A 24,592-nucleotide genomic window follows, 5' to 3' on the forward strand; every position below is an offset into this window, starting at 1 on the left:
GGGATTACAATGCTCAAAGCTTCCCTGCCCAATTGAAATGTCCAGATTTTTATCCACAAACTTGAGATACAACTCCATCTACTGACTCAACATGTGGGAACAACAGAACAATGAGCCCCCTTTTTGCTACTACTAAAAGGATACAAAACACAGTCTAATTAAAGTATATAATGAAGCGAAACAATTTTTAACCATCATGCTGGTTTAGGACAGTCACAATTTCAATCACCAGGCTGGTTTAGGACATGTTTAGGACAGTCACAATTTCAAGCACCGGGATGGGGTTTAGGACAATGTCATAGTTTCAACCACCGGGATGGTTTAGCCTGACGATCTCAACTTCACATATTAGACAATAACAAGTATATTTTTTTTCATTTTTGAATTTCTAGAAAATAACAATATATTGCTTTTCATTTTTGAATTCCACAATTTAACAGTAGTATATGACTCGAATAGCAGGAAATTAAATTTGACGAATTTAAATACTAACAAACACAATAATTTCAACTATCGAGCTGGTCAACAGCTCACCACCAGATTGAATTCCCTAACCACTGTCGAATGTTCTACTCGATTGAGCTCACCGCTAAGTTGAGTTCTCTCTGCTGCTAGTGCCTTGAAAGAAGCAATTCTTTGATAACCCTTCTAGTGCCTTGAAAGAAGTTGCTATGACAAAGGAAATTCCTTGAAAGACTTGAAAGAAAAACCTCATGACCAACCATGTTGTAGGATGGGGAGCCAAGGGAAATGGGTCATCATTTTTCCATGGACCGTGAGGCACTGGGAGAGAACTTAACTTGGTGTTGAGCCTCTTGTAATTGCACACAACCTTCCACACTAGGGAAGGAACTCAGATGTAAAGACCACGGTTAGTCAAGGTTACACACTTATTTTTTGTGATTTGATTTTTTGTAGTCTGTTACATGATTTGAGCTTGAGAGGTTATACCTAGGTCATTTTTGACATTTCTTACATTATTAATTGTTATGGCTCAATCAATTTTTTATCGCACCTGGCATTGAATTATTTTTTGAATTCTGTGTTGCAACTTATTGCATATTAGATGGCTCACGCCAGTTAGAAGAGGAAGTTTCAGCATCTTGATCAAGGTAAGACTCAGAGGAAGGTGCTAAAAAATGAGAATGTACAGTTCTTAATGAATGTCGATCAGGACATCATTGAGACAACTTTCAACAATGGTGAAAGTGGTGTACAATTTTTGGCTGGGACAATGGTAGAGTGTGGATTGAGGACCCTCCATGAACGATATCCAGATGTATTTCCAGTAGACATCATGCAACCATGACTACTACAGCTCAATCACCAGTTATGTGATTGTCTTGAACTAGCGTGGTTGAATAGACATTAGTTTAACCAACTCGATGGTTGAAATTATTATGTTTCTTAGTACTTAAATTCGTTAAATTTAATTTCCTTCTATTCAGGGCATATACCACTATTAAATTGTGGAATTCAGAAATGAAAAGCAATATATTGTTATTTTCTAATGGTGAAATTCAGAAATGAAAAGAAATATACTTGTTATTGTCTAATACGTGAAGTTGAGATAACTTATTATTATCTAATATGTGATTGTCTTGAACCAGCGTGGTTGAATAGACATTAGTTGTTGTCTAGCCCGGTGGTATGGTTGAGCAAAAATTAATAGCAATATATGTTGCAATATATTGTTATTTTACTAAACCAGCTCGGTGATTGGAACATCATGCAACCATAGTTGCTTCAGCTCAATCACCAGTTATGTGATTGTCCTAAACCAACGTGGTTGAACAAACTTTCCAACCACCGGGTTGGTTTAGCAAAATAACAATATATTGCGAAATATATTGTTGTTAATTTTGGCTCAACCATGCCACTGGGCTAGACAAAAAGTAATGTCTGTTCAACCATGCTGGTTCAGGACAATCACATCACTAGCGATTGAGCTGAACTAGCCTACGGTTGCATGATGTTCTAACCATTGGGTTGGTTTAGGACAATCACATTTAGTCCAAGCCTAGTTTAAGAAAAGAAACAAGTAAACTATCCCAAAGCTCAATCTTAAACAACCATCAGGCTGGTTTAGGCACCAGTGACCTACGTTGTATCTAGCATGTGTATGATGTGCTCCTCAAATACCTTTTGTCTCACCTGCTTGTTATAGATGTCCTTTCTATTTAGAGAAACTCTAGTATTGTCATGCCAAAACATCATCACTATAGCAATGAATTTCGCACTTAGGCTACCTCTCCTTTTCTTGTATTCTGTTGAAGCCCACAAACTTCTCAGATCGGGATGATCATGCATTGCTTTTGCTCTACGTTCAACCACCGCTGGAGCCACGTTGATCCTTCTGATTGAAAACATCTTCAACATTGTGCGCCCAAGCCATTTCTCCTTTGTTTCAGGGGATGCCAACATAGCTAATGTTGCCCTCTTTGCAGCTAGTTGATCTAAGCTGTGCACCCCTTTCACTTTTTGTAGGCTATTTCTTAGGTTAGAGAGCATCGCCTCTTGGGCATGCATCTCTCGAGGTGTTGGTAGGGTTGCTACTCTACCAACTTTAGGGTGCAAGCTAAAGCTTGTGAAGACTCGAGGCTGGTAATCACTTGAATGGCCTGATGTTGTTGCCTCAAATGCTCCCACCAATCGTGACACCACAGCTCATGTTAACACTTCACTCTGATGGCAATGATCAAATGCGTGCATTTGCAACCGCTTCTTGCTACTGCTTTGCAAGGAGTCTTCTTTATTCTCGTTGTTTCTTCCTTTGCAGATGTTACAAAATGTCTTCGGTTGCCGATTCGATATCGTGCCAGTGCTTTCCTCGACCTGCACTCTATTCCTTGTGCCTTGACCTAGCTTTTTGGCTTTTCTATCTCGTAGCCTCTGTCTGCTTCTCTTGCAACCAAGTAGAAAAATTTGAATTCGTGATTCAAAAAATTCAAGAAATTTGGATGAATAATTCTTTTGGGAAAAAAAAAAGAGCAAAAATTCGTTGCCACGTCACGTTTTTGTTCACAATTCATCATGTCATCCATCAATATTCGTACGAATAAAAAGTATTCGTACGAATAAGTATTCATATGGATAGCTTATTCGTATGAATAAAGCTAATAGTATGAATAATTCTCCTATATAGGCCAACAATTGTTTGTACTTTGCTCATCTCGCACTTGGTTCTCTAGCTAAGCAATAGAGATCAAAGGAGGAAAAGAAAACAAGGAAGGCCTCTTAGATTGCTCAAGCAATCTCTAAGGTCTAAAATAAGATGGAATTTTTGTTTTTGTATGTGTGAGTTCTTAGGAGCTTTTCTTAAAGCTCTTAAGATCTCATGTGAATTGTTTTTGTAATTTTATTTGTTAGAGTTTAGAGGATCTCTCCTGTGATATTTTTTTGTGTTTTTGTGTTTTTTAAAGTTCTTAGGATCTCTTTTTTGAGTTCTTAAGATCTCTTGTGTAAATTGTTTTTATGTTTTTGTTATTAGAGTTCTTAGGATCTCTTGTGTAAATTGTTTTTGTGCTTTTGTTCATTAGAGTCCTTAAGATCTCTTGGCTTTTATTTCTTAAGATCTCTTATGTAAAGTGCTTTTGTGTTTTTGTTTGTTAAATTTCTTAGAACCTCTTGTGTAAATTATTTTTGTGTCTTTATTTGTTAGAGTTCTTAGGATATCTTGTTTGAGATCTTCATCTCTTGTGTAAATTGCAAATTGTGTATTTGTTTATAATAGTTTAAGTTATTTGTGTGAAATGTGATTGTTTGTGTTCTTTCTTTTGTGAAAAAAAATATAAGCAAATTGTTTGGGTTGTAATTGTAATTCTCTTATGTGAATAAATACTAGTTTATTTCTTATGTGAAAAAGTTTACGTGAATGAATTTTGTGAAATACATTTATTTTTTATGTGCGTTAATTAAAATTTATTCTTATGTAAATAAATTTTTAATGGATAAATTCTATGAAATAAAGCTATAAACCATGAATGTCGATAACTTAGCAGTGCATCATTTGTATGTCTATAGTAAACGCGTAAATATATTACTAAATAAATATCATAGTAATTATAATATAAAATATATTAATATAAATTCAAATATTTTGGTAAAGTAAAATAACTTCATTGAGTAGATAATAAAAAGTTACACACTTTTTCCTTTTGCAGTTCCTTGATTCGAGATGTAGATCACATGTTATGTCCATGGAGATCCCCATGGCCATAACTTGAGATCCGTAGCTTGGATTGAGGAACTCAAAAAAGGGAAAGTGTGTGGTTTTTTATTATCTATTCAATGGCCCAATATATGATCCAAAAAAACCCTAATGTATTCGTACAAATAAGTTATTCGTACAAATAAATTAGGAAAAATCGTTGGATTTATTTTAAATCGGGAAAATCACGACTTTCACGTTTTTTCAAATCGAAAAAAATTCGAGCGAATTAATGCAACTTAGTCTTGCAAGCCATGGCGAGTTACATGTTGCCATTGACGCCATGGCCACGATTAGTCTCGAATACACCTAGAGAAGCTAGCTGGTGAGGCAAGTAAAGAATAGAAGACAACTTACCCAAAGGAAGATAATGGCAAGCCAAAGTCTGTGCAAGGTCACGTCGAGGTGCATGCGAGTTGTGGGGCATTTGTAGGGCGGGGGCAGGTTGCAGGTACTTAAATCTTCCAAGATTTGATGGGCGGGAGGTGTGAAAATTCAAAATTCATGGGAATAGTGAAATTTTAGCAGCCGGTTTTCCCCCTCCAACGATACATGTCAGTAGACTTAGATACCCCAAACAAGTGCAATGTGGCCTAAAATGCTTCAAAACACAAATAGGCCAAAGGGCATGCTATCGGGTTTGATGCTATGTATTATTAAATTCAATGAGCTTTGGCATGCTTATGAGCCATATAGCAAGCAAGTGCATGGAAAAAGTAACAATTCAAAATTGTAAATAGTGTTGGATTTATTAAAATATCTTTGCACATGCACAAATTGCACTTTTCCAACTTCTTTCATTTTAGGATGAATTGCCAAATGCCAAGAGAATTGAACTGGTGTTGGACATGTGAGAGTGTATACTGAAGATAGATCTACATGGATTGACACTGGTGGGAACTAATCGGGTAATGCAATAATGGATTACTTGGCTTGGTGGAGTTGGATCTCCTCTATGGGTGAGCTAGTCTATAGCTAGACTACGAGTTGGAGCGTCAAATGTAGCAGAAGAATTTTATCTTAATTCATTTTATGTGCTAGGTATGCTACAATGGATCAGGAGGTGGTTGTGATGATGAGAATTTAATGATATTGGCTTGTGGAAATATCAAATGTGAAATCTGAGGTGCTCAGCGCATAGAACACGAGCTAGCAAGCATTTTTTCTTTTTTGATCACCTCCAAATTCCCCTTGGATCAAAAGTTATGAATCCTAGAAGGATGGCCAAAATTTTGATCTCGGAAGCATGCACGTATGCACCCCCCCCCACACACACACACAACACACACAAACTTATCCCCCCCTCCCCCGGGCCCCCCTTGTATAAAGAATGATATCTTTCTTTTGCCCTGTGTATGGCTGAATAGACGTAGCTTTTCCCTAGCCCTCTCTTGGTGTTTACTCTCCATATGGCCCAAAAATTTCCCTAGATTTTTCCACAACTAGAGACCACTACAAAGAAGCCTTATTTACTGCCTATTGACATAGTACTTGCTTTCCTCTTAACCACATGTACTTATGAAATTTCACTTCGCTTCCTTTTAATATAGGTCTATAACATAGTATCTCCTAGGCTTAGCTTTTATCTCATCACGGTACCTCTTTGTTTTATCACACGTCAATGTTTCACTCATCAAGACCACACTATAGCTATCCTTGCTTGATTGTAAGGTAATGTCCCTCATGATAATGTAATTTATAGTGGGTTTCCTTGTGGCAAGTAGGATCCCACACATAAAGTATCATGGAGAATATGAAATATGATCTACTCACCCAAAATTTGTAAAGTTTCTACTAAAGGAGCAATTTTAATCATTATTGGACTTGAATTTTGTGACAGGGACACCAAAGGAGAAATTTCAATCTTTTGTCATCTTCCAAGGGTTCATTCTTTGGGATGTATTTTAGTAGGAACTATTATGATATAGCTGGATGTTGCTATCCGTTTCATTTTTTGGAACATGTTGCACTAGGAATTACTACCATGATATAATTGGAGATTGCCACCCCTTTCATTCAAAGTTTTTGCTATAAATGTGCTTGATTTGAGATCATTGTTAGGATGATCAGCTCTTTTCTCTGACTAGATAGTTTGTTTAACAAATCTCTCAAATCTTTCTTCCGTCCAAGCAAAGCTAGCAATGTCTCTATATACAACTATGGGACATTATGCAATTCATGGTAAACATATGCTCATGATTAGAGGATGCTTGTCAAGGGCCTCTAAGATCCTCTATTGTAAACTTTTGCTATCTATTACCAAGACAATATGATTCTTTAAGACTCTACTTTAGTATGTTTGTACTTAGTTAGCAATTCTATTTTTACTATGTACATAAGCAACCAAAAGGTAGGGATAAATGCAAGCATAGCTACCCAAAACAATATAGAATATAATTAGTTCTCATGTGAATGTTGAGGTGGCAAATCGTGAACTTGCAAAGAATTTGTGGTTGGACGTTGGAACTTAGCACACATAGACGATGACTTTCAATGTTGATTAACACATTGAAATGGAAGGATCTGATGCTTGCCTCATTTGATATGGGTTTACAACAAAAATGGTGGATTTTTGTTGATGAATTTGATTATATGGAAGATTGCATAGCCCCTTAAAAGATGGCACTCTTTATACCCCCCATTATAATAAGTTGCAAGTTTTTTGTAATATTCTTTGTGCATCTTCAAGCTTCCTCCTTACCCACTAGTATTCATGGCCTATATCACAACACATATGAATTGGTACATCAAACCAAGCATTTGATGTCTTGCAAGTTGCCACCTAGATCGACTATTCCATTCTATGAACCTATTCCAAAGCTCTAAGCCAATAGTAGTGAGGAAAAAAATGGAGTGGAGACCTCATTGGAGCTCCCAAGATAGACATTAACCATTGAAAAAAGCCTATTCAAACCCTTTAAAAAGGCTAGTTCACGACCCCATGTGTTAAATTCTAACCAACCCTTTCCTCTCATGTGTTACCTACATTGCCATTGAAGGAACAATGACGTCCTTAACATTAACGACAACGGTTCCTTTTGATATGTAATAAGATAAGAGAAAGATTATTAATATAAAACAACTATCAACATATGTGATAAGATAAGATATAGATTGTTATTAAACAACTATTAAAGTAGAAGGCTAGAAAAATACCGTGGGATATGGCCATTTGGAGTGAGCGTTCCACCATCTTTTGAGGATGGAAGTAGTTTCACTTGGGAGCTTGCCAGCCCGCCGCTTCCTCAGGATCTCCTCCCTAACGTCCACAATCCTGTTTCTGTAGCCCTGCAATATTCGTCAGCCCTTCATTAGATATCACGAACGCATGTTTCATCTTCTCTCATGGCAGCCTTCTGCCACCTTGCTGCGTTCGCCTTGTTTATTTTGGGTTTGTTAATTCGTGCAGCACTTGCCTGTTTCAATTCCAACTTCAGCTCCTGCCGCACCCTCTCCATCAGCGAGCGTTCCGACTCTGTGGGGATCAGCGGTCCCAGTTCTAGAGTGTCGCCTCCCTCGAAAAATTCTGGATTATAGTAGTTCATACTTGCTTCTACTATCGCCTCTTCCTCCTCGTCCGACATGGTTGCGCCGCTGCCCTCTCCAGGCGCCACTCCTATCACAAACTCAACCCGTCAGACGAAAATTGATTACTGCACGCATAAGGATTTTAGTGTAGGTTTTGTGTATACTAGTTCTTCCAAGTCTCTCACAGTGTTGAGTGCATGCATATGTCATATAGATGGTATGCAAATAGACTTCCTTCTTCATCCTGTGTGGGTTGTCTCCATCAGAAATGTTAACACGTGACGCACTTAGAAAGTCACAACGTGAACAGCTGATTAACCTTATTACCAGTTAAACCGATAAGAGCTTGTTCAAGCTCCCAACATGACACCACAGCTTCCATGGCCTGAACGCGCACGTGTTCCTGAAGTTGTTCTTTGAAAGCGTAAAGCAGCATTGTATAAGCAGCCTGAAAATAGCACAATAAGCATCAACTAGCTGGGAAAACGAAAAAGTCACTTGAGCGAAGATGAGAGCAAAGGAGCTTTGAGATGCTTGCGGACTGCAACATTATTCCATGTAGGATTACACGTAGTCAGCTGATTATCGAAAGCTTTATGTCGAGATACGTCTTAAACCTTCTGGTCTGAATGGAATTTAGGAAAACTTCACGTAGTCCAAAACTTTTAGCGTATGCATACATGAAATCAAAAAGAAACGTACATGCTGGTCATGAAAGAAAAGTGTTTTGGTGCCAAAATGTTGCATTTTCCTGTCGTAGGGAATGTAAATAAAGTAAAGATTACGATCACATACGTGTCACCGTAATTTGTAAGAGCTTGTAAACCCTGGACTGCCACAGGCTATCATAAAACTACTACAAGCATCTGCAAGTGGAGTACCTAAAGTCATGGACAAAGCAATTGTGCTTTTTGCTAAAACTATCCACAAGGAGAGAATATCAATAACAAGGGTAAATGCATATATACTAGATCCGCTAGAAATAAGCCCACAAATGAAGAGTCCTAGGAAGTAGCCTAGATGAGCAATGTCTCCTATGTATACTCCTACTTAGGATGTGGAATGACTCCTAGGGCACTATAAGCTTGATTCATGATAGCAAGCCATTCAGACTGTTACACAACTCACTTTCAACCTGTTAGCCTATTGTTATGGAAACATTTCTATCGTAAATTGAAATACGATTTATATCATATGCTTTAAAAAAGAAAATTATTTTCTATACAAATTTTCCAATTATGATAACTTCCTCCCCTTTTCGTGTCTTCTATCGATCTTAAAGGCTTCCTACATTGGGATGCATTGCTTCTACTCTATGGCCAAACCATGGAGTCAAATTCAAATTGGTCATTCTGATGGACAATATTATTGATTCTCTATGCCCTATCTATTTCATGTTGTTTCAAAGGGAACATAGATTATGTTGCTCTCTTAATAGCTACATGATCCAAGCTTTAGCCCCTTTCGCATTGCATAGGTCATTTCTCTAGCTAGAGAGCATAGTCTACTAGGCATGCGATTCCAAGTCCATTGTAGATTTGTCATCCTTAGGTAGAAGGTAAAGATTTTGAAGATGCTGGCCTATTAGCATGTGAATGAACCAGCTTCTTGCTCCAATTTAGACACCATATCTCCTATTATTTGCCTTGAAGGGTGAAAATGCATAAATAGAAGCATCTACTGTGTTTCACTCTAGCTACCTCTAAGGCATGCTCTTGCATGGGGAGATGTTTTTCTCGGCATAATTTCTCCCTTCACAAAGATAACAATTACGTGTTTTACTTAGATTTCAATATTATAACATTGGTTTTCCCTCTCCATTCTCCTCCTTGTATCTTGATTGGGTCTTTGAGCTTTGCTATATCACAACCTATGTTTAGACCTCTTTTAGACCATGATAATATGTGTTCTACCATATTATATCTTATTGAAAAGAAGTTAATTAAGAAAAAAAGAGTCTTATACTAGCTGTCTTATGATCAAGGGCACAAGCAAGGGTAGATGATGCTTCACTTAAAGTGTTGGACGAGAACTCATTGTGGCTATGCAAAACCCACAAAGTGCATGCCTATAGAGGAGCTGTTGAGACCCTAAAGAAGTATGAAGAAAACTAAGATGCTTGAAAAAAATAAAAGGAAAAATGGCATATGTGTTCTACCATATGCTATCTTATTGAAAAGAAGTTCATTGAGAAAAAATAGTCTTATACCAGCTATCTTATGATCAAGGGCACAAGCAAGGGTAGATGATGCTTCACTGAAAGGATTGGATGAGGACTCATTGTGGCTGTGTAAAACCCAAAGTGCATGCCTGCAGAGGCCCTAAAGAAGTATGAAAAAATCTAAGATGCTTAATTTGAAAAAAAAGAAAGGAAAAATGACATATTGCTAATAGGATCGCTAATGCTATGAACTAAGAAATGTAATCATATTTGACATGTTCATGGCCTCATCGCAAGAACGTGCATGGAAAAGGAAGTAATGAAAATTTAAAAAATATGTTTAATTTACTAAACGAGCATTGGACATCTCCCTATATTATATCCATTTTACTGGTGTGAATCAAGCTCTATAATCATCAAAGGCCAATGATCCAAGATCACCATGTAGTACCTCCATAAGTGTGAAGTGTGTCTTTCCAAATCATTATAGCTTCAAAAAAATCTAGAAAATGTTATGGGTTAGGCTCTCGAATTTGCTTGCATATTTGTAGAACATGGGAACATAATTTTACATATACCATCCAAGGCATAACAATATTTTCAATAGTTGTATGATTTTGTTGAATAATCTATATCCATCCTTCACATGAATTATAGCATTTACAATGGCTTAGTGATCATTGATATGATTAAAAAAGAAATTACATAAAGTTTTTGTTTTAAATTCAAGTTTCCATGTGTAGACACTTCTTGTTGTTATAGGTCAGTCAAATTCCTTTGAGCACACGTAACTCTTATTGATTGAGCTTGAGGAAAATTCACTAAACAATATGTAAGATAGCACATGCATTCAATAAGAGTGATTTTATTTTCTTGTGGAGTTATAGAAAGTATACATACTTAAGGGGTATAAGGGATACCTTGATATGCATCTAATAGTATTTGTTGATATGGATGTCCTTGTCACATGTGAAATGGCTCAGTTATCCACAATAAAACACGAAATCTCTCTCTCTGTCTCTCTGTCTCTCTGTCTCTCTATCTCTCTCTCTCTCTCTATCTATCTATCTATCTATCTATCTCTCTCTCTCTCTCTCTCTCTCTCTCTCTCTCTCTCTCTCTCTCTCTTCCTTTACCTCCCCTATTTGAAATATAGACTTACTAGAACAATACATGGGAAATATGGAATCAAACCAAGATAGAAGAGATATGAAACTTTAGGAAAAACCATCATTATATATTTCTTATTAACATCACATATGTATAGACAACATTCATGCCTTACAAGTGATTGGCGTTAAAACCATCAAAGGTTATGGCATCAATTTGAATATGACTATGTAAATAGACTAAATTATGTCTATATAATGTAGGCTAACTCACTAATTCTACCAACAAATACATGACCTAACAATTGTCCTTTAATATCTTCTCATAAGTTAATTGTCTTTGTTATTCATTTAGGGCACTACCTTCCCTCTGACTATCTTACATTTCTTTCTTGGTAAAACCTTTCTCAGTGGCTATATGATAGCAACACTATGATCATTGATTCTAGCAGCAATTATGACTTGATTAATGTTGATGAATTAACTCATGTCCTTTGATTTATTGTGTCTTCCATTTTCTTCTTACAATTTCAAGAAAAGTGATTAAGCCTTCCACACAAGAGCACTCCCTCTTTCTCATGTCAAATTGAGCAAGGAGGCCTCCATTCCATGAGCAAGACCTTGCCTTCAAACTGCCTTTCTTCTTGAATTGTTTTCCTTCTACAAACAAGGGCATTGATGCATGCTAGTATAGTTGGATCTCTTCTTAGAGAAGAACACTTACCAACTCCTTGAATTTCATCTCCTCTATAATTATGCTTGGCAGTACATTCAAATGGTCATATCATGACACCAATATTTTTAAAAATATAACACAAATCTCATCTTCTAGTATCACAATCTACCGCTGTAAATCTTTTTCTTGAAGTGTTGCAATTAGGTGTGGATTCCATTGGTGATAATTATCTCCATCAAATCAATTAACAATTGGCCATACTCCACATGTTTTAGAATATTTAATGATGAAGAAATTCAATGGGTTGGTCTTCTCACAAATCTAATGTGCAAGGAAGCCTTAAAGCATTCCTAGCACTGTATTCTTTATGTCGTTGCTCATCCACCATCATTAAATTGGATCTTAGCTTGATCATAAGGTCCATGAGAAGATGAAGTACTCTAATACCATATTCAATATACAAAGTACTAGAACAATAGGATGGAAAACGAGCAATCAATCCAAGAAAAAGAAGAGACACAAGGACTTAGGTAGAATCGTGTTGCTTTTTTTTTAATTGACATCGTGTACATATAGCCAGCATTGGCATTACAACCATTAGAGCCCATGGCCCATTAATTCAAATCTATGTTTGTAAATAGACTAAATTGTATCTATGGAACATAGATCACTAATTCTTTAATCTTACTAACAAATCTGCAACTTAACAATAATTTCTTAGCATCCATAGACTTTGTTGTAGTAAATGTTGCATGTAGAGAGATATCTCTTCTTTCTAATTTGCTTCATGACTCATTGTCTATACAACCCAATGGCCTTTTGTACCCTAGAGTGGAGTTGGTAGGCTTGAGATGGATATGGCATAGCATTCTAGGTTGATCAAATTTTTATATGCTATAGGAACATGTTTAAGGTATGGATTATGTGCATGTCTTTGAATCCATTTCTATTGAGAATTGGATCTTGAACTTCTTTCCACCCCATTCTTTTTGGTAGGTGAGTGGAATTGCCAAATTAAAGGCATCGACCAGGGATGTTTTTATTTTAGCTATTCTTATATATTTATATAAATTCTTGGCAAAAGTTTATCAAGATAATTTTTTAGTTTCGTAATGTTGATAGAAGACATTACAATTTTACATATTTTCTTTTAAAAAGTTGTAAATCTTGGCATAACATTAAAACTTTTCACATAAAAGTTTCAAATCTTGGCAAATGTTTCAAACCTTTATGTTTATTAGGACATACAAACTAAGAAATTTTGGACACCAGTATAAAAGTTTCACTTCTTAATGAAACTGATGGAAAAAATCATCCATGGCATCGACCCATCATAAGATGAGCATATCCCCACACGTCTTAAGATTATGTATTCACTTACAACATGAAATGCAAATCATCCCCCACATCTATACCAAAGGTTTTGATATGCTTGCTGGTCTACTTTTCTACCCTGGCCTTGAATTCTTGGAATTTCTCAAAGACTTTACCAAGTCTTCTTGTAATAATCATCAATAAAGGGCAAATAATACTCATACCCATAGACACTAGGTTGAATTGATATCCACACATTACTATCTACAATCTCGAGAATGCTCTTGAGCTCTCTTTTTTGTTTTGGGAATAATCATTTAGATTTCTTACCAATTAGCATGCTACACACACCTAAAGGGTTTGGCACTCTAAATGTAGGTATCTAATGACAATGCATGATGCGGTGATGAATTTCAGCCTTTGATAAAACATATGGTCCAATCTTCATATGACATATCTCAATGTATGATATTTGCCCATACCTTATGTATACATGCTAGTCAAATGTGATTATCCTAGGTGCAATTAGTTTCTCGAGTGGCAATCAACTTGTTCAACTCGTTCCCATATGATAGGTGTTCAATAAATCATTCCTTCATCTTGAAATAGACTTCCAATTATATTCTACCATCTTCCCACTAAGACAAGATTCTTCATATAGTTTGGAACATGAAGTTTATCACCAATAGATGACATCGCCAGATGGTAGTGTGATTGTTATCCTACCCATGTGGATAATCTCATGCTATGAGTCATCCCCTATGAACATGAAAGAGGGATTAATTTCTAGCTCAATCATATTGATAATTGAACCATTTCTATTGAGGCATAATATGTGTAATAGATTTCAATGCACCAATCCAGTAGCCTTACGATATCTATATTTCCTATAACATGCATCATGATGAAGAGTTATTCCTACCACCCTTAACTTTGTCCATGGATGCATTGCTATAGGGAAACTTTATAGATCTTATGTCACTTGGTTTTGTGACATTAGTTTTCCTCGTGGCCTCTACTGCCACACTGAATTCATGAACATAGACTTTGTTCCTAGCTTTGGTAGTTCCTTCTAGCTCAAGACCTCTAGTTGCTAGCCTTGATGCTGGACATGTTGCTATTGACCTCGGTGGAATTCCTAGTTGAGGGCTAGCCTTGGCCATATTGGCCTCTACCTTGCTTACTCAAATCAAACTCCACCATGGCCCTTTTAGCTTTACTTGAGTTGTAGCTTCTAGCTTTGCCCTTGCTTGTAATTATATGTCTTTTTCTACTATGAGAAGTATCTAAATAAGAAAATGTGACAAGGAGGGGAATAAACCTTTGAAATATGGGATTGGTATCATGAATAGAGATCAAACTATCAAATGGATTGTACTCCTTGGGAAGGCATTGCAAGGTGACTAAGAGGAGGTCATCTTGTGCAACAATGCTACGAAGTTGGTTAGACAAGATTCAGATCTTACAAACATAATTGTTGACACTAACATATATTTTTCTCAATTATTTGAGTTGTTATTTCAACTACAAATTTTCGCTTCATTAAAGTCTTAAATAAAGTGTTCCAAGAAACTTACGGGGCCTCAACATCCTCGATTGGACAATCATGTAGTTGCTCAATTTTAATACCCTCACTATGCATGGGAATCCTTTATGAACTTTTTATTTTTTTCTAAAGTTCATTGAAAAAATCTCTTCTCTAAGTATATACTTTTGTAAAAAAAGTGTAAAATTTCCAATTAATTATGAATGCACGTGCCATTACATTTTTCTTAGTGAGCCCTCCAGCCTATACATGTAATTTAACCACTATTAGTGGCTTCAACGATGCATTCATGCATCATCTTAGCAAAATCAACTTTGTAGAGTTAAAGAAGTTTTAGAGATTGATAGGTCTTCAATCAATAGAGCTCTCAAGCTCCTTAAAGAAGGGTTCATTGGATTGGTTGCATAAATTTCTACAAACAGTCAAAAGTAGTGACTGTAATTAGGACTCTTCCACCTTCAGCACAAGGAAATGGTTACCTCAATGGTAGCTATTATAGGTTCTTAGTAGGGAGCAAGGCAACCTATTTGGGAGATGCCACAAGTGAGAGAAGAGCTATTGGAAGGTGTAAAGAAGTTGTAGTAAAGGTAGCGTGGATGAAAATCTCAAGATAGCTCAATATTCGATCTGCTATAATCAATGAGCAAGCAATGGCTTCTCATGCAATTTCTATGGAGTTGTTTTGAGGGCTGTGAGAGCTTTCCTAATGTTGGAGGAGTCCTTCTCAGTATGTGTCTATTGTATGGATCGCCCAGTACTAGAAATCACCTGCCTATAATAGAAGCTTTCGAGCAGAATGCCACCTAGTAGATGATCAAGGTCCTGGAGAAGCTACTAAAGGGGGGAAATAGAAACTAATCATACCATTGAAGATAGGCATATTAATTGAGGATAATGGCTATATGTGTCATTCCATCTTGTCTTCCTTATGCCATATGTACAATTGAATAAATCTAATTATCCATAAAATTTTAGTAATCATTTATACAAATTCATAAATGCAAGCTAGAATAAGCATTATGGTTGTAGGGTTTGTATGTGTGTGTGTGTGGCCGCCTATGTATGTGCATGTGTGTGTGCGCACATGCCCATGCATGTGTGATCAAGATGCACGCACCTTGCCAAGGCCTTGAATGCAAGAATAAACCACCTAGAACCAATTGGGTGACTAGTGGGATCTGCAACATTAACTACTAATATTTCAAATGAATAGAAGGGAATACTTTAAAACGTATGGTGACTAGTGGGATGTGTAACATTAACTACTAATTTTAAAATGTATAGAAGGGAATACTAGCTTTTGGAATCACTTTTGTGTGGACAAATTTTTTCTAATATACTTTCAAGCTTCCATCATCATCATCATCATCATCATCTATCCATTGGTTGAGGATAGTGATATAGCTGTCTACATGCCAATTGCCAATTGCAAGTTGGTAGGCAAAATGACATTAGCCGATGATCTAGTAGTGGGCAATGTTATAGCAATCCCCATGATGTAAAATAATGACAATGATAAACATTATAGGACTAGCCATACAATAGTAGACATTCGAACAAGATTTTGGGAGAAGGGTGTTTAAAAGTGTCTTTTTAGTGTTCATTAGTTTGCCTATCATAGTAAAGATTTGAATTTATCTATTGAAGCGCCCTAAAAGGCATTTCAAAAATCAATATGTATTGCAAGAATAGCTAGCATAAGGTTTAACAATGCAACAACATTGAAGACCGTTTTTGTAATTTTGGGATAGTTCCAAGTCCCAATGTTATAGAAAATTCAAGTTCCAATTTTGGGACGTTCCAAGACGTCCCAATGTTATAGGAAATTCACTATTACTTTCATGCCATGTTTGAACTTGAGTTCAAGCATGGCCTATAGTTTTGAAATGTTTCATGCTCGATCGAGCACTAGCATATACTTTTCAATAAGGAGGATAAAGAGAGAGGGAGAGAGATGATCCAATTTATCCTTGGATCAAGAAATTTCCCCAAAATTACTAATTTAGTCTTATTGGGACAAAGACTTAAATGAAGGCATTATATGAGTAACAAACATTAGCAATCCTTTGACTAATCTTAATCAAATGGTGCACTTTGAATGTGGTTTTTCGTATCATCTTACAATATTAAAATTGTTCCATCAAATATTTATGGTTTGATAAAATTGTTTAGGCAAATTTGTAAATCCCTAGTTAATGTCTTTTTAAAAAATGCTATCTTAATTCATTGCTTTTTACACTTACAAGATTTAGAACAAGTGCAACATTTTTGTTTTACCCAGTACTACGGAGATCACAAAGATATAACTAGACAATAGAAAAAAACTTTAGGTCTCTGATTAGTGTCTATAATAAGTCAATCATATTGCACTAGCTAAACAATTGTATTGTCAAAGGAGTTGAGATGTTATAATTCCAGAACTTACGATAGAATAGTAAGGGGAAATCACTATTTTAGAATGTGTGATTAGCAACGTGAGTATTGGGTGGGAAGTTGAACAATATGCCTAGTGTAGCTTCTAGCATCACAAGCCTAGAATTCTCCATCTTCACACGTTTAATCTCATTGGATACAAATCATATACTTAATGGACAACCCATCAAGTTACAAATGCCTTGATGTTTCATCAAATAGTATCACTCCCTCTTACTTGGTATTAAGCTTTGAATTTTGACCTAAAAGAAGACTTTGTATTCATTCTATTATTTAATCTAGAAGCTATATTACAAAACTCTCCATCATATCCTATTATTGTCTTATGGTTTTGAACTACTTGCTAAATATAAAAATATGTAATGGATACCTTGTGTTGAGGCACACTAGAATCTAGATAATCTTTTCTTAGAAATAGCTAAAAAGTAGGTTTCTCAAACAATTTCCTAGAGAAAGTAATGTGGATCAATTTGCAATCAAAATGTTGACTTTTTTGATGATGTGTTTTTTATTTTTCACTACAACATGCTTCACATTTAAAGGAATGTATGATTTTTTTCTCATAATTCTTTGACATCAAAATGATTTATTTGTTTTTTAGAAACTCCTAATATTCTTACTTGATTAAAATTCTTATTCCAAGGTTTTACTTTTTGTTTCAAACAATTATTTCTATGATGTATCGATTTATGGAGTGCAGGTATGGTAGACTTGTATATTACCAAGAGCACCCATCTGACCTCTTGCAATCAAATATTGTCTCAACCACTTTGCATAAGACAATAGTTTGTGTTGACACAAGGAAATATAAAATCACTAATTTAAATGTTTTAAGGATGCCTTACTTATTCCTCTTTTAGTTAAAATAATGCTATAAAATATCAAAGAATCTAGAATAAAGTGTGGTTAAATAGAAAAAGATTTGGAAAAACAATTTTCACATGAGGCTAACAATACAATTTTTTGAGAAAAGGTGGACATCTTGAGAGAGTAGAAAATAAATAAAACTAGATTCTTGATAAATCAAGGAAAAGGAGAACATATGAATATGAGAACCACCACCAATATTACAAAATATCCACATAAGGTAACATTGTTATTTCTACTATTTAGCAATTCCCACTTCAAAACATCATTGTCCTTAGATGAACATGATTACATTTTAGTGAATTGGAGTATTATCCACCAATAGATCATGTTCTTGGTATTAAAATTTCATGTTGCCTTGAAACTAATTTTGGAGAGTAGTGAAAATACATTCCCAAGAGATACATATATATTTGTCCTTTTGTGACTAGCCAATTAGGAAGAAAGTTCATGTGTGTATTTTTAATAACAAGGACAGGATTCATTAATCTTCTATGAACTAAGTACTAAGAAGAACGAACTTGACATTGTTTACAAACATGGGATCACTTTACCAAGTAGTAGATTTAGCATAAACCATACAATCATGTCCTTCTATTTTAGGCACACAAGTGATGATGGAAGATTCATGAACTCATCTCAGTCTATTGTAGAGGTCATAGAAAACTCAACCATGAATGACGGTATCCTTAATAGTAGTAAAAGTCAGTAATGCTACCTCAAAGGAAGCCATGAGGGCATCCTCAAGCTTATGTGAACCAACATTTCCACTCCTTTGGAGGTGCTGGCCAGATCAAGTCTCACTAATTTTATCTAAAAAAGGAATCCATGATGATGTCCTCAAGATTATGCACACATTTCCTCAATGCTCACCTTTGGGGGTCAAGGAAACTTTATGCATGTTACAAATACATGGACTCATGAAAGCTACAATTCCCATTGATGTGAAGTTGTTCTACTAGTCTATAATATATTTTTGTGTAGCCCAATATCTATATTGTCTTATTGGAAAATATTTGAATGGTTAGTACCATGCTATGGCCATGGGGGATCATGAGTGATATCTATGAGTCTAAAGGCTTGTTACACAAATGGATTTTAAAAAAAGGAAGCTATATGATAATAGATTATCCAAGGTCGTTAAACAGTCGCTTAAAGTAGGAAATCAGAAAATATCTTCCCCTAATTTTCGTCCTCGAGTAATTTGTTTTGGTTCATGCACCTATTAGCCTTTATGTATGAGATTCCATGAGTATAATCCAATGCCTTCTCTTTCAAATTACATTGAATATTTATGATTATATACAAAATATGAGTAACCTAGATCATTCCACTAAGATGTAGGGTTTCTGTGGTACCGTTCCAATTTTTGCAGCATCCTTCTTATTCTATTTTTGCCTTGATATTCTATATAGGCTTCAATACTTAGGAACCTATATAATGCCACATCATTTTTCTTAAATAATTTATTCTCTTTTTATGGCTTTATAACTCCATTCATTCTTGTGTATAATGTAGATAGGTTGTTTTTCCTAATGTAGATGCTATGAATATTTAATATTAGCCTTGATTTCTCTCACATTTGGTAATTATATCGGTCATATATATCACCATTTTTTTCACGATCACTTAGTAGGCCCATAATACCATAGCTATTGGTTATCATTGTTAAGCATATACAAATGACATTTTGTAGATGCCTTGTGCTATCAATCACCTTGTTGAACAATACTTGAAGATGGATTCATGAATATTGATTTTGATGTTGATCTCCATGTTCGTAAGTTTTGCAAGCAGCTAAAGTCTCATTCTAACCTTGGCATCTATGAAAGATTCATCAATTTTCTTTCGACGCTGCTATGAGGAAATCGCCCTTATTGTCTACGGTACTCTACCATCTATTGGATACTTAGAGCTAGAATTAATAGTTGTAGGATGTGGCTAGCATTAACTGATGGACATTAAATCCTCCTACTTCCAAACATAGAAGTTCCATCTTCTTCTCCCAAAGATTTTAGCCACTACAGAGTGCCTTTTCCATCACTATCAAGCAAAACTATCATTGTTATTATTGCCCTTGCATTCAAGGAAGGCATGAAGTGATCCTTTTGCTCATATTATCCTCTAGTGCATGAATTGATTAGTTTGCATTTCACAAAGCTTGCAAGTCAATCCTTCTAACATCTAATGTGATTTGTAGCAATAGAATCAATTATGATGCCCATAATAAAAATCCTCAAATAATTCTCCTCATCTCACAACATGCATTCTCATGTTAGTGTCGACTTCTAGCTCAACCATGTCTTTTGCATCATGCCTCTTGGCTTTCTCATGTCTTGTTGAAGAGGAATCTCGTTGTTTGTTCAATGCTCCTTTCTTTTGTTGTGGCTTCTTTGCATATAAGCACAGACGTTGCCAAACTAAATAGCTCATTTGATGTTGTTGCCAAACTAAATAGCACATCTGATTCCCTTGTTGGCCAAGAGTACGCCTATTAAAGCACCTTGGGTAAGCATTTTATGGATATGGGTTCAAGTAGGTTGTTATCAAACTAAATAGCTCATCTGACGTTGTTGCCAAACTATTTGACGTTGTTGCCAAACTAAATAGCGCATCTGATTCCCTTGTTGGCCAAGAGTACTATTAAAGCACCTTGGGTAAGCATTTTATGGATATGGCTTCAAGTCCAACTATTGTTGCTGCTCCGCTACCTTATAATATAACGACCCGTATAATCGAATTATTTAGACAATTCTATGGGTGTGCTCCTTCAAGTCATTCCCATCCTTGATCTTTGGTAGATTCTCCTTATTATAAATATGGAGTACCTTACTCTGATTGATCTCTGCTCATAGTTTGAATTCCACAAAATAATACTTGAACATCAAACTAGTGATCTCTTTTCGTGGAGCTCATTCTATGGGGTTCAGCTCTATGAATATGGAATCAACTTTAGCTTATCTACTCTGCCACTTCTATAACTCGGTCATTGGCTTTCTTTCTGCGCCTTAACTAGAGCCCCATTTACTCTTCAAAATCAGGGTCATCATCTTTTTAGGCACACTAAAAGCATGTCATAAAACTCTATATAATCGCTTTTAATATTTTCAATGCAGTACGTGAGGGCAACTGCCTTATTAGACTATGGACCCTATCTCTCAGCTCTCAGCCTGTGACAAGCTCTAGCCTGTGTGAATATTTGGATTCTACGTGTAAACACCCAGCTTGACACCAAAAGAGGCGTTTTCATTTTTCGATCTATCATTGACTTGCTCGTAACCTTCAGTGTGAGTGGTGCATCTAGCTCTGATATAGTATTTGGGGTACGTCGCTATGTCAATACAAGAAGACTGCGAATGGGAACTGCTCAGTCATTGATCCCTTTTCAACTAACCGCGTTGCTACGTCACAATGACAAAAAGTGAGGTGTATGTGTGGGCGAGGGGACAGTGATTATTCTGTAGTTTCTATTTCATTTGATACCTACATTCACGTATCAGATGAACGAGAAACCTAGCGATCAAAACTGCTGGGATAGGACGAACTTTTCAGCTCTGAGATAGTGTGTCGCACTACCAAGATAGCGTATAGTTATAGTCTGCGGTCCTGCAAAAAGATTCCGTCGCAAGGGTCGCAAGTAGGACGGAAGAGCAGCAAAATGTTACTGGTTTTATTCCGTCAGGTGGGGCCAAATAAAAGCAAGACGATTTCTTCTTGTGGTTCTAAAGAGTATCTGGGTAAGGGAAACCGTGATCTGCAGTTTTGACTGGGTACTTATTGTGAAATTCTCGGACAAAGCATGTCAAGGGTTTCTAAACGGAAAACAGAAGAGAGCATCAAAATTGAATCGAAGTATAAGTGGAAGGGTTTTGAAGCTTACCATAAAGCGATCAAGCTCCTCTCTCTCTTCGCCCACAAGAGGTGTGTTGTGGCCAAGCATAGAATATCTGGTGGCTATATGATGCGTCGTTGCAAGTTGTGCTTCTATGGTTTGGAGATGATCAACAGGTGTGGCCACACGCAAACATCCAACGTGTGCTGCCAGCATTTGCTCGTACATCGGATGCGATAAAATCTGCGCTTTGAACTTTGCGACTTGCCTGATGTCGAAGCGATTAAAAGGCTCCCGGAAATTCTCCCTCTTCTCGCCTACTATCCTGGCAGTGTTCCTCATGCCTGCACACACGCGGGTGAGAACGTTCCGTAAGGTTCGCCGTAAGTACTCGGTCACTAACACGGCTTCACATCGTGATCAGTGAGCATTTCGGAGGCTAGGTTACCTTGTTGGTGATGTTGAGCTCCATCAGGATTGAAGAAAGGCAATGGCGCGCACTGGCTGGATTGCGAAGAGTCTGGTATAGAGGATTCGCTGAAATGGGAGCACTGAGAGGAAGCAAGACATCCGCACCATTTAAGGCGGGTCTGAGACGGAGAGTGCTGCTTGGAGGAAGACTTGGCCATCCAAATTGGCATGCCGATCTTTGTCTGATCTTCCACTGTCGTAGCGGCAGAACTAGGAGCACCATATCCTCGTTCTGGCTGGGCACGGACATCGTCGGTAAATCCCAGAGTTTCTGGATCAGGTGAAGCGTTCCGTTGGTTTATTTGGGGCCAGCCACCGGACTTAGAATTCGAACTGGTTTGGGCCATACGATATTTCAGTGTACTCAGACTGAATTGCGCTTTGTGATTTGTGCATGGAGCTTCATTCCTATCACAGCAGGCGTCTGTCATGAATGTTCCACCACTCTCAATTTATATAGACCACAAGATGTTGAAAATAAGCGCATAATAACAATTTGCCGACCCCTAGCTGGTACAGGATTTTGATGCCTGATTTACCAGCCAATGTCGCTGTTGGAGTATAGACAGGCGGTTACTGGTCAAACTGATGATCTCATGAAGTTAGAAGTTGCATCATCCTTATGGGTGGCGTGGCAATATCAAAGACTTAGAGTCCGGAGGCTGGAGGAGTGCTAGGATGAAACCTATAGTGTAGCTGGGTAGCATTTCTTTCTGCTATGCAAGGAGATTAAGAGATCGACTATGCAGCTTCCAGATATGCTGCATTGCAGGATTTCGCGTCTGCTCTGGGAACCTGATCAGAGTTGGACTGGACCTTCCCAAGAGGCTACGTAGTTGGGCGAAGAAGTGACGATCTTAGATGCAAGCCTCGGGTTAGATGGAAGCTCCACATTGATGCATATGTTTGCATAACCAGTAGGGCCATGGAAGCCACAAAGAGGTCCTCTAATATTACAAGCGAGTTATTGACCCGGATCACGACTCACGAGCTCTGGCAGTGGCCGGCAGGGGGATTGCGATGAGAGGAGATGAGAGACGTGGAAGGATTGGGCAACAAGGACGGGGGGCGGGGACCAATGGCTGCGCTAAAAAAGAAGGGAAGTGAAACGACGTGCAGGAGCTTTAAGGGAATGCTACAAGAGCCTAACAAGTGCAAAGGCAAGATGCGGTGGAGGAGGAAAAAGCAAGTAGAGAGGAGAGAGTGTGTGACTGTGGGACTGTGGAGACAAAGCTGTAAAATGAATTGTTTTGAAGCTGTAGAATGGAAGGTGTGGGCAGAGGCGTGGTGGAAGTAGCCTGTAAGTAGAGTAGACAAGATAAGCGTGCATGCAAAAGGGACGGGCAACTTTTGAAAATCATGAGAGTTTGTCTGCAGGTGGGCAAGCCGTGAAGGGATGGGTTGTCAAAGTTCTGTCTGAAGGTGGAGAAGGAGGTGGAGGTGAAGGTGAAGGTGAAGTGGTGGGGGGTGGCGGTGTTGGGTGGTGGTGGTGAACATTGGACCTCGTGCAGGCTGTAGTAGAAAAGTGACGGCCGAGGTTTCTCTTTTGTGTGAGTAGACCTGCTGACCAACAACTAGCGCCAAATATGGCGTCCCTCTCGCCACATTTGGCTGCCCAGTGCCCACCCGCTACATTTGGCGGCGCTCCGCACACACGTGTGTATACGGTCCCGTCCACGTCTGCCTAAGAAGTTCCGGGTCCACAGAAGGCAGCTGGCAAGTGCGAGGAGCTGCCACGTGGCGACGCAATGATGAGTCATCATGAGGGCCCACAAGGCTCATATCATTGCAAGGCCCCAGATTTTAGCATGAGCTTCCAGGGTTTTACCAGTTGCGTTTTACATGTTTATAAACATATAAAGTTTAAACTCATAATTATTAATAAATCTTATATATATATATAGATATCTTTTCTTCAAATATAACACACTCCTTTTGAAGGTTGATATATTTGAGCCCGGCTTCCAGGCAAGACATTTTACATAATTATAGATACGTACAGTACACATATAAATATACACACACATTTTTTTCCAAATGTATATGTATATATATATATATGTATGTACACACACACTCTCTCTCTCTTTCAATTGTGTACATCCTCCCTTCATCACTTCCAAAAAATTCAAATGGCTAGTTCAGATGTCTTTATCTTTCCTTTTATGCTCCCCACTTATCCATTGCCCCCCAGCTTAGCATAGTGGATGAACCGTCTTCATCAGGATCCAATGCTCACAGTAACACATCTATAACAGTTGCAGGTCAATTCTCATCAAACGCCTAGCAGACGGCTGCTTTTGAAGGTACTTCTATGACGTTACTCGAAATCTGTTTAGCCCACGAGTATAGACCCAAATCCCCGCTGCTGATCAACGATTCAATGGCATTTGTTTCAAAGGCTCACAAAATTTCAGCCGCATGTAACTTGTGTTTTACCGTCTA

General features: G+C 37.4%; 1 protein-coding gene across 2 annotated transcripts in view; it reads right to left on the minus strand.

Annotated features, from left to right (window-relative positions):
* The window catches only part of LOC147891104 (homeobox protein knotted-1-like 7), a 43,589-nt gene extending 20,179 nt beyond the window's left edge, over positions 1–23,410 (minus strand). For both annotated transcript variants that reach the window (XM_087389217.1, XM_087389216.1), the window contains exons 1-5: positions 22,125–23,410; positions 21,725–22,020; positions 8,066–8,186; positions 7,627–7,826; positions 7,367–7,498 (exon numbers count right to left, since the gene is read on the minus strand). In XM_087389217.1, the coding sequence (XP_087245343.1) occupies positions 7,367–7,498; positions 7,627–7,826; positions 8,066–8,186; positions 21,725–22,020; positions 22,125–22,578 (1,203 nt within the window). In that variant the 5' untranslated portion in view covers positions 22,579–23,410. The remainder of the gene's footprint in view (positions 1–7,366; positions 7,499–7,626; positions 7,827–8,065; positions 8,187–21,724; positions 22,021–22,124) is intronic.
* Positions 23,411–24,592: the final 1,182 nt, after the last annotated feature.

Source organism: Dipteris shenzhenensis, chromosome 18 (assembly GCF_047967505.1).
Source record: "Dipteris shenzhenensis isolate YYH24624 ecotype China chromosome 18, Dip_SZ_1.0, whole genome shotgun sequence".
Classification (NCBI taxonomy): domain Eukaryota; kingdom Viridiplantae; phylum Streptophyta; class Polypodiopsida; order Gleicheniales; family Dipteridaceae; genus Dipteris; species Dipteris shenzhenensis.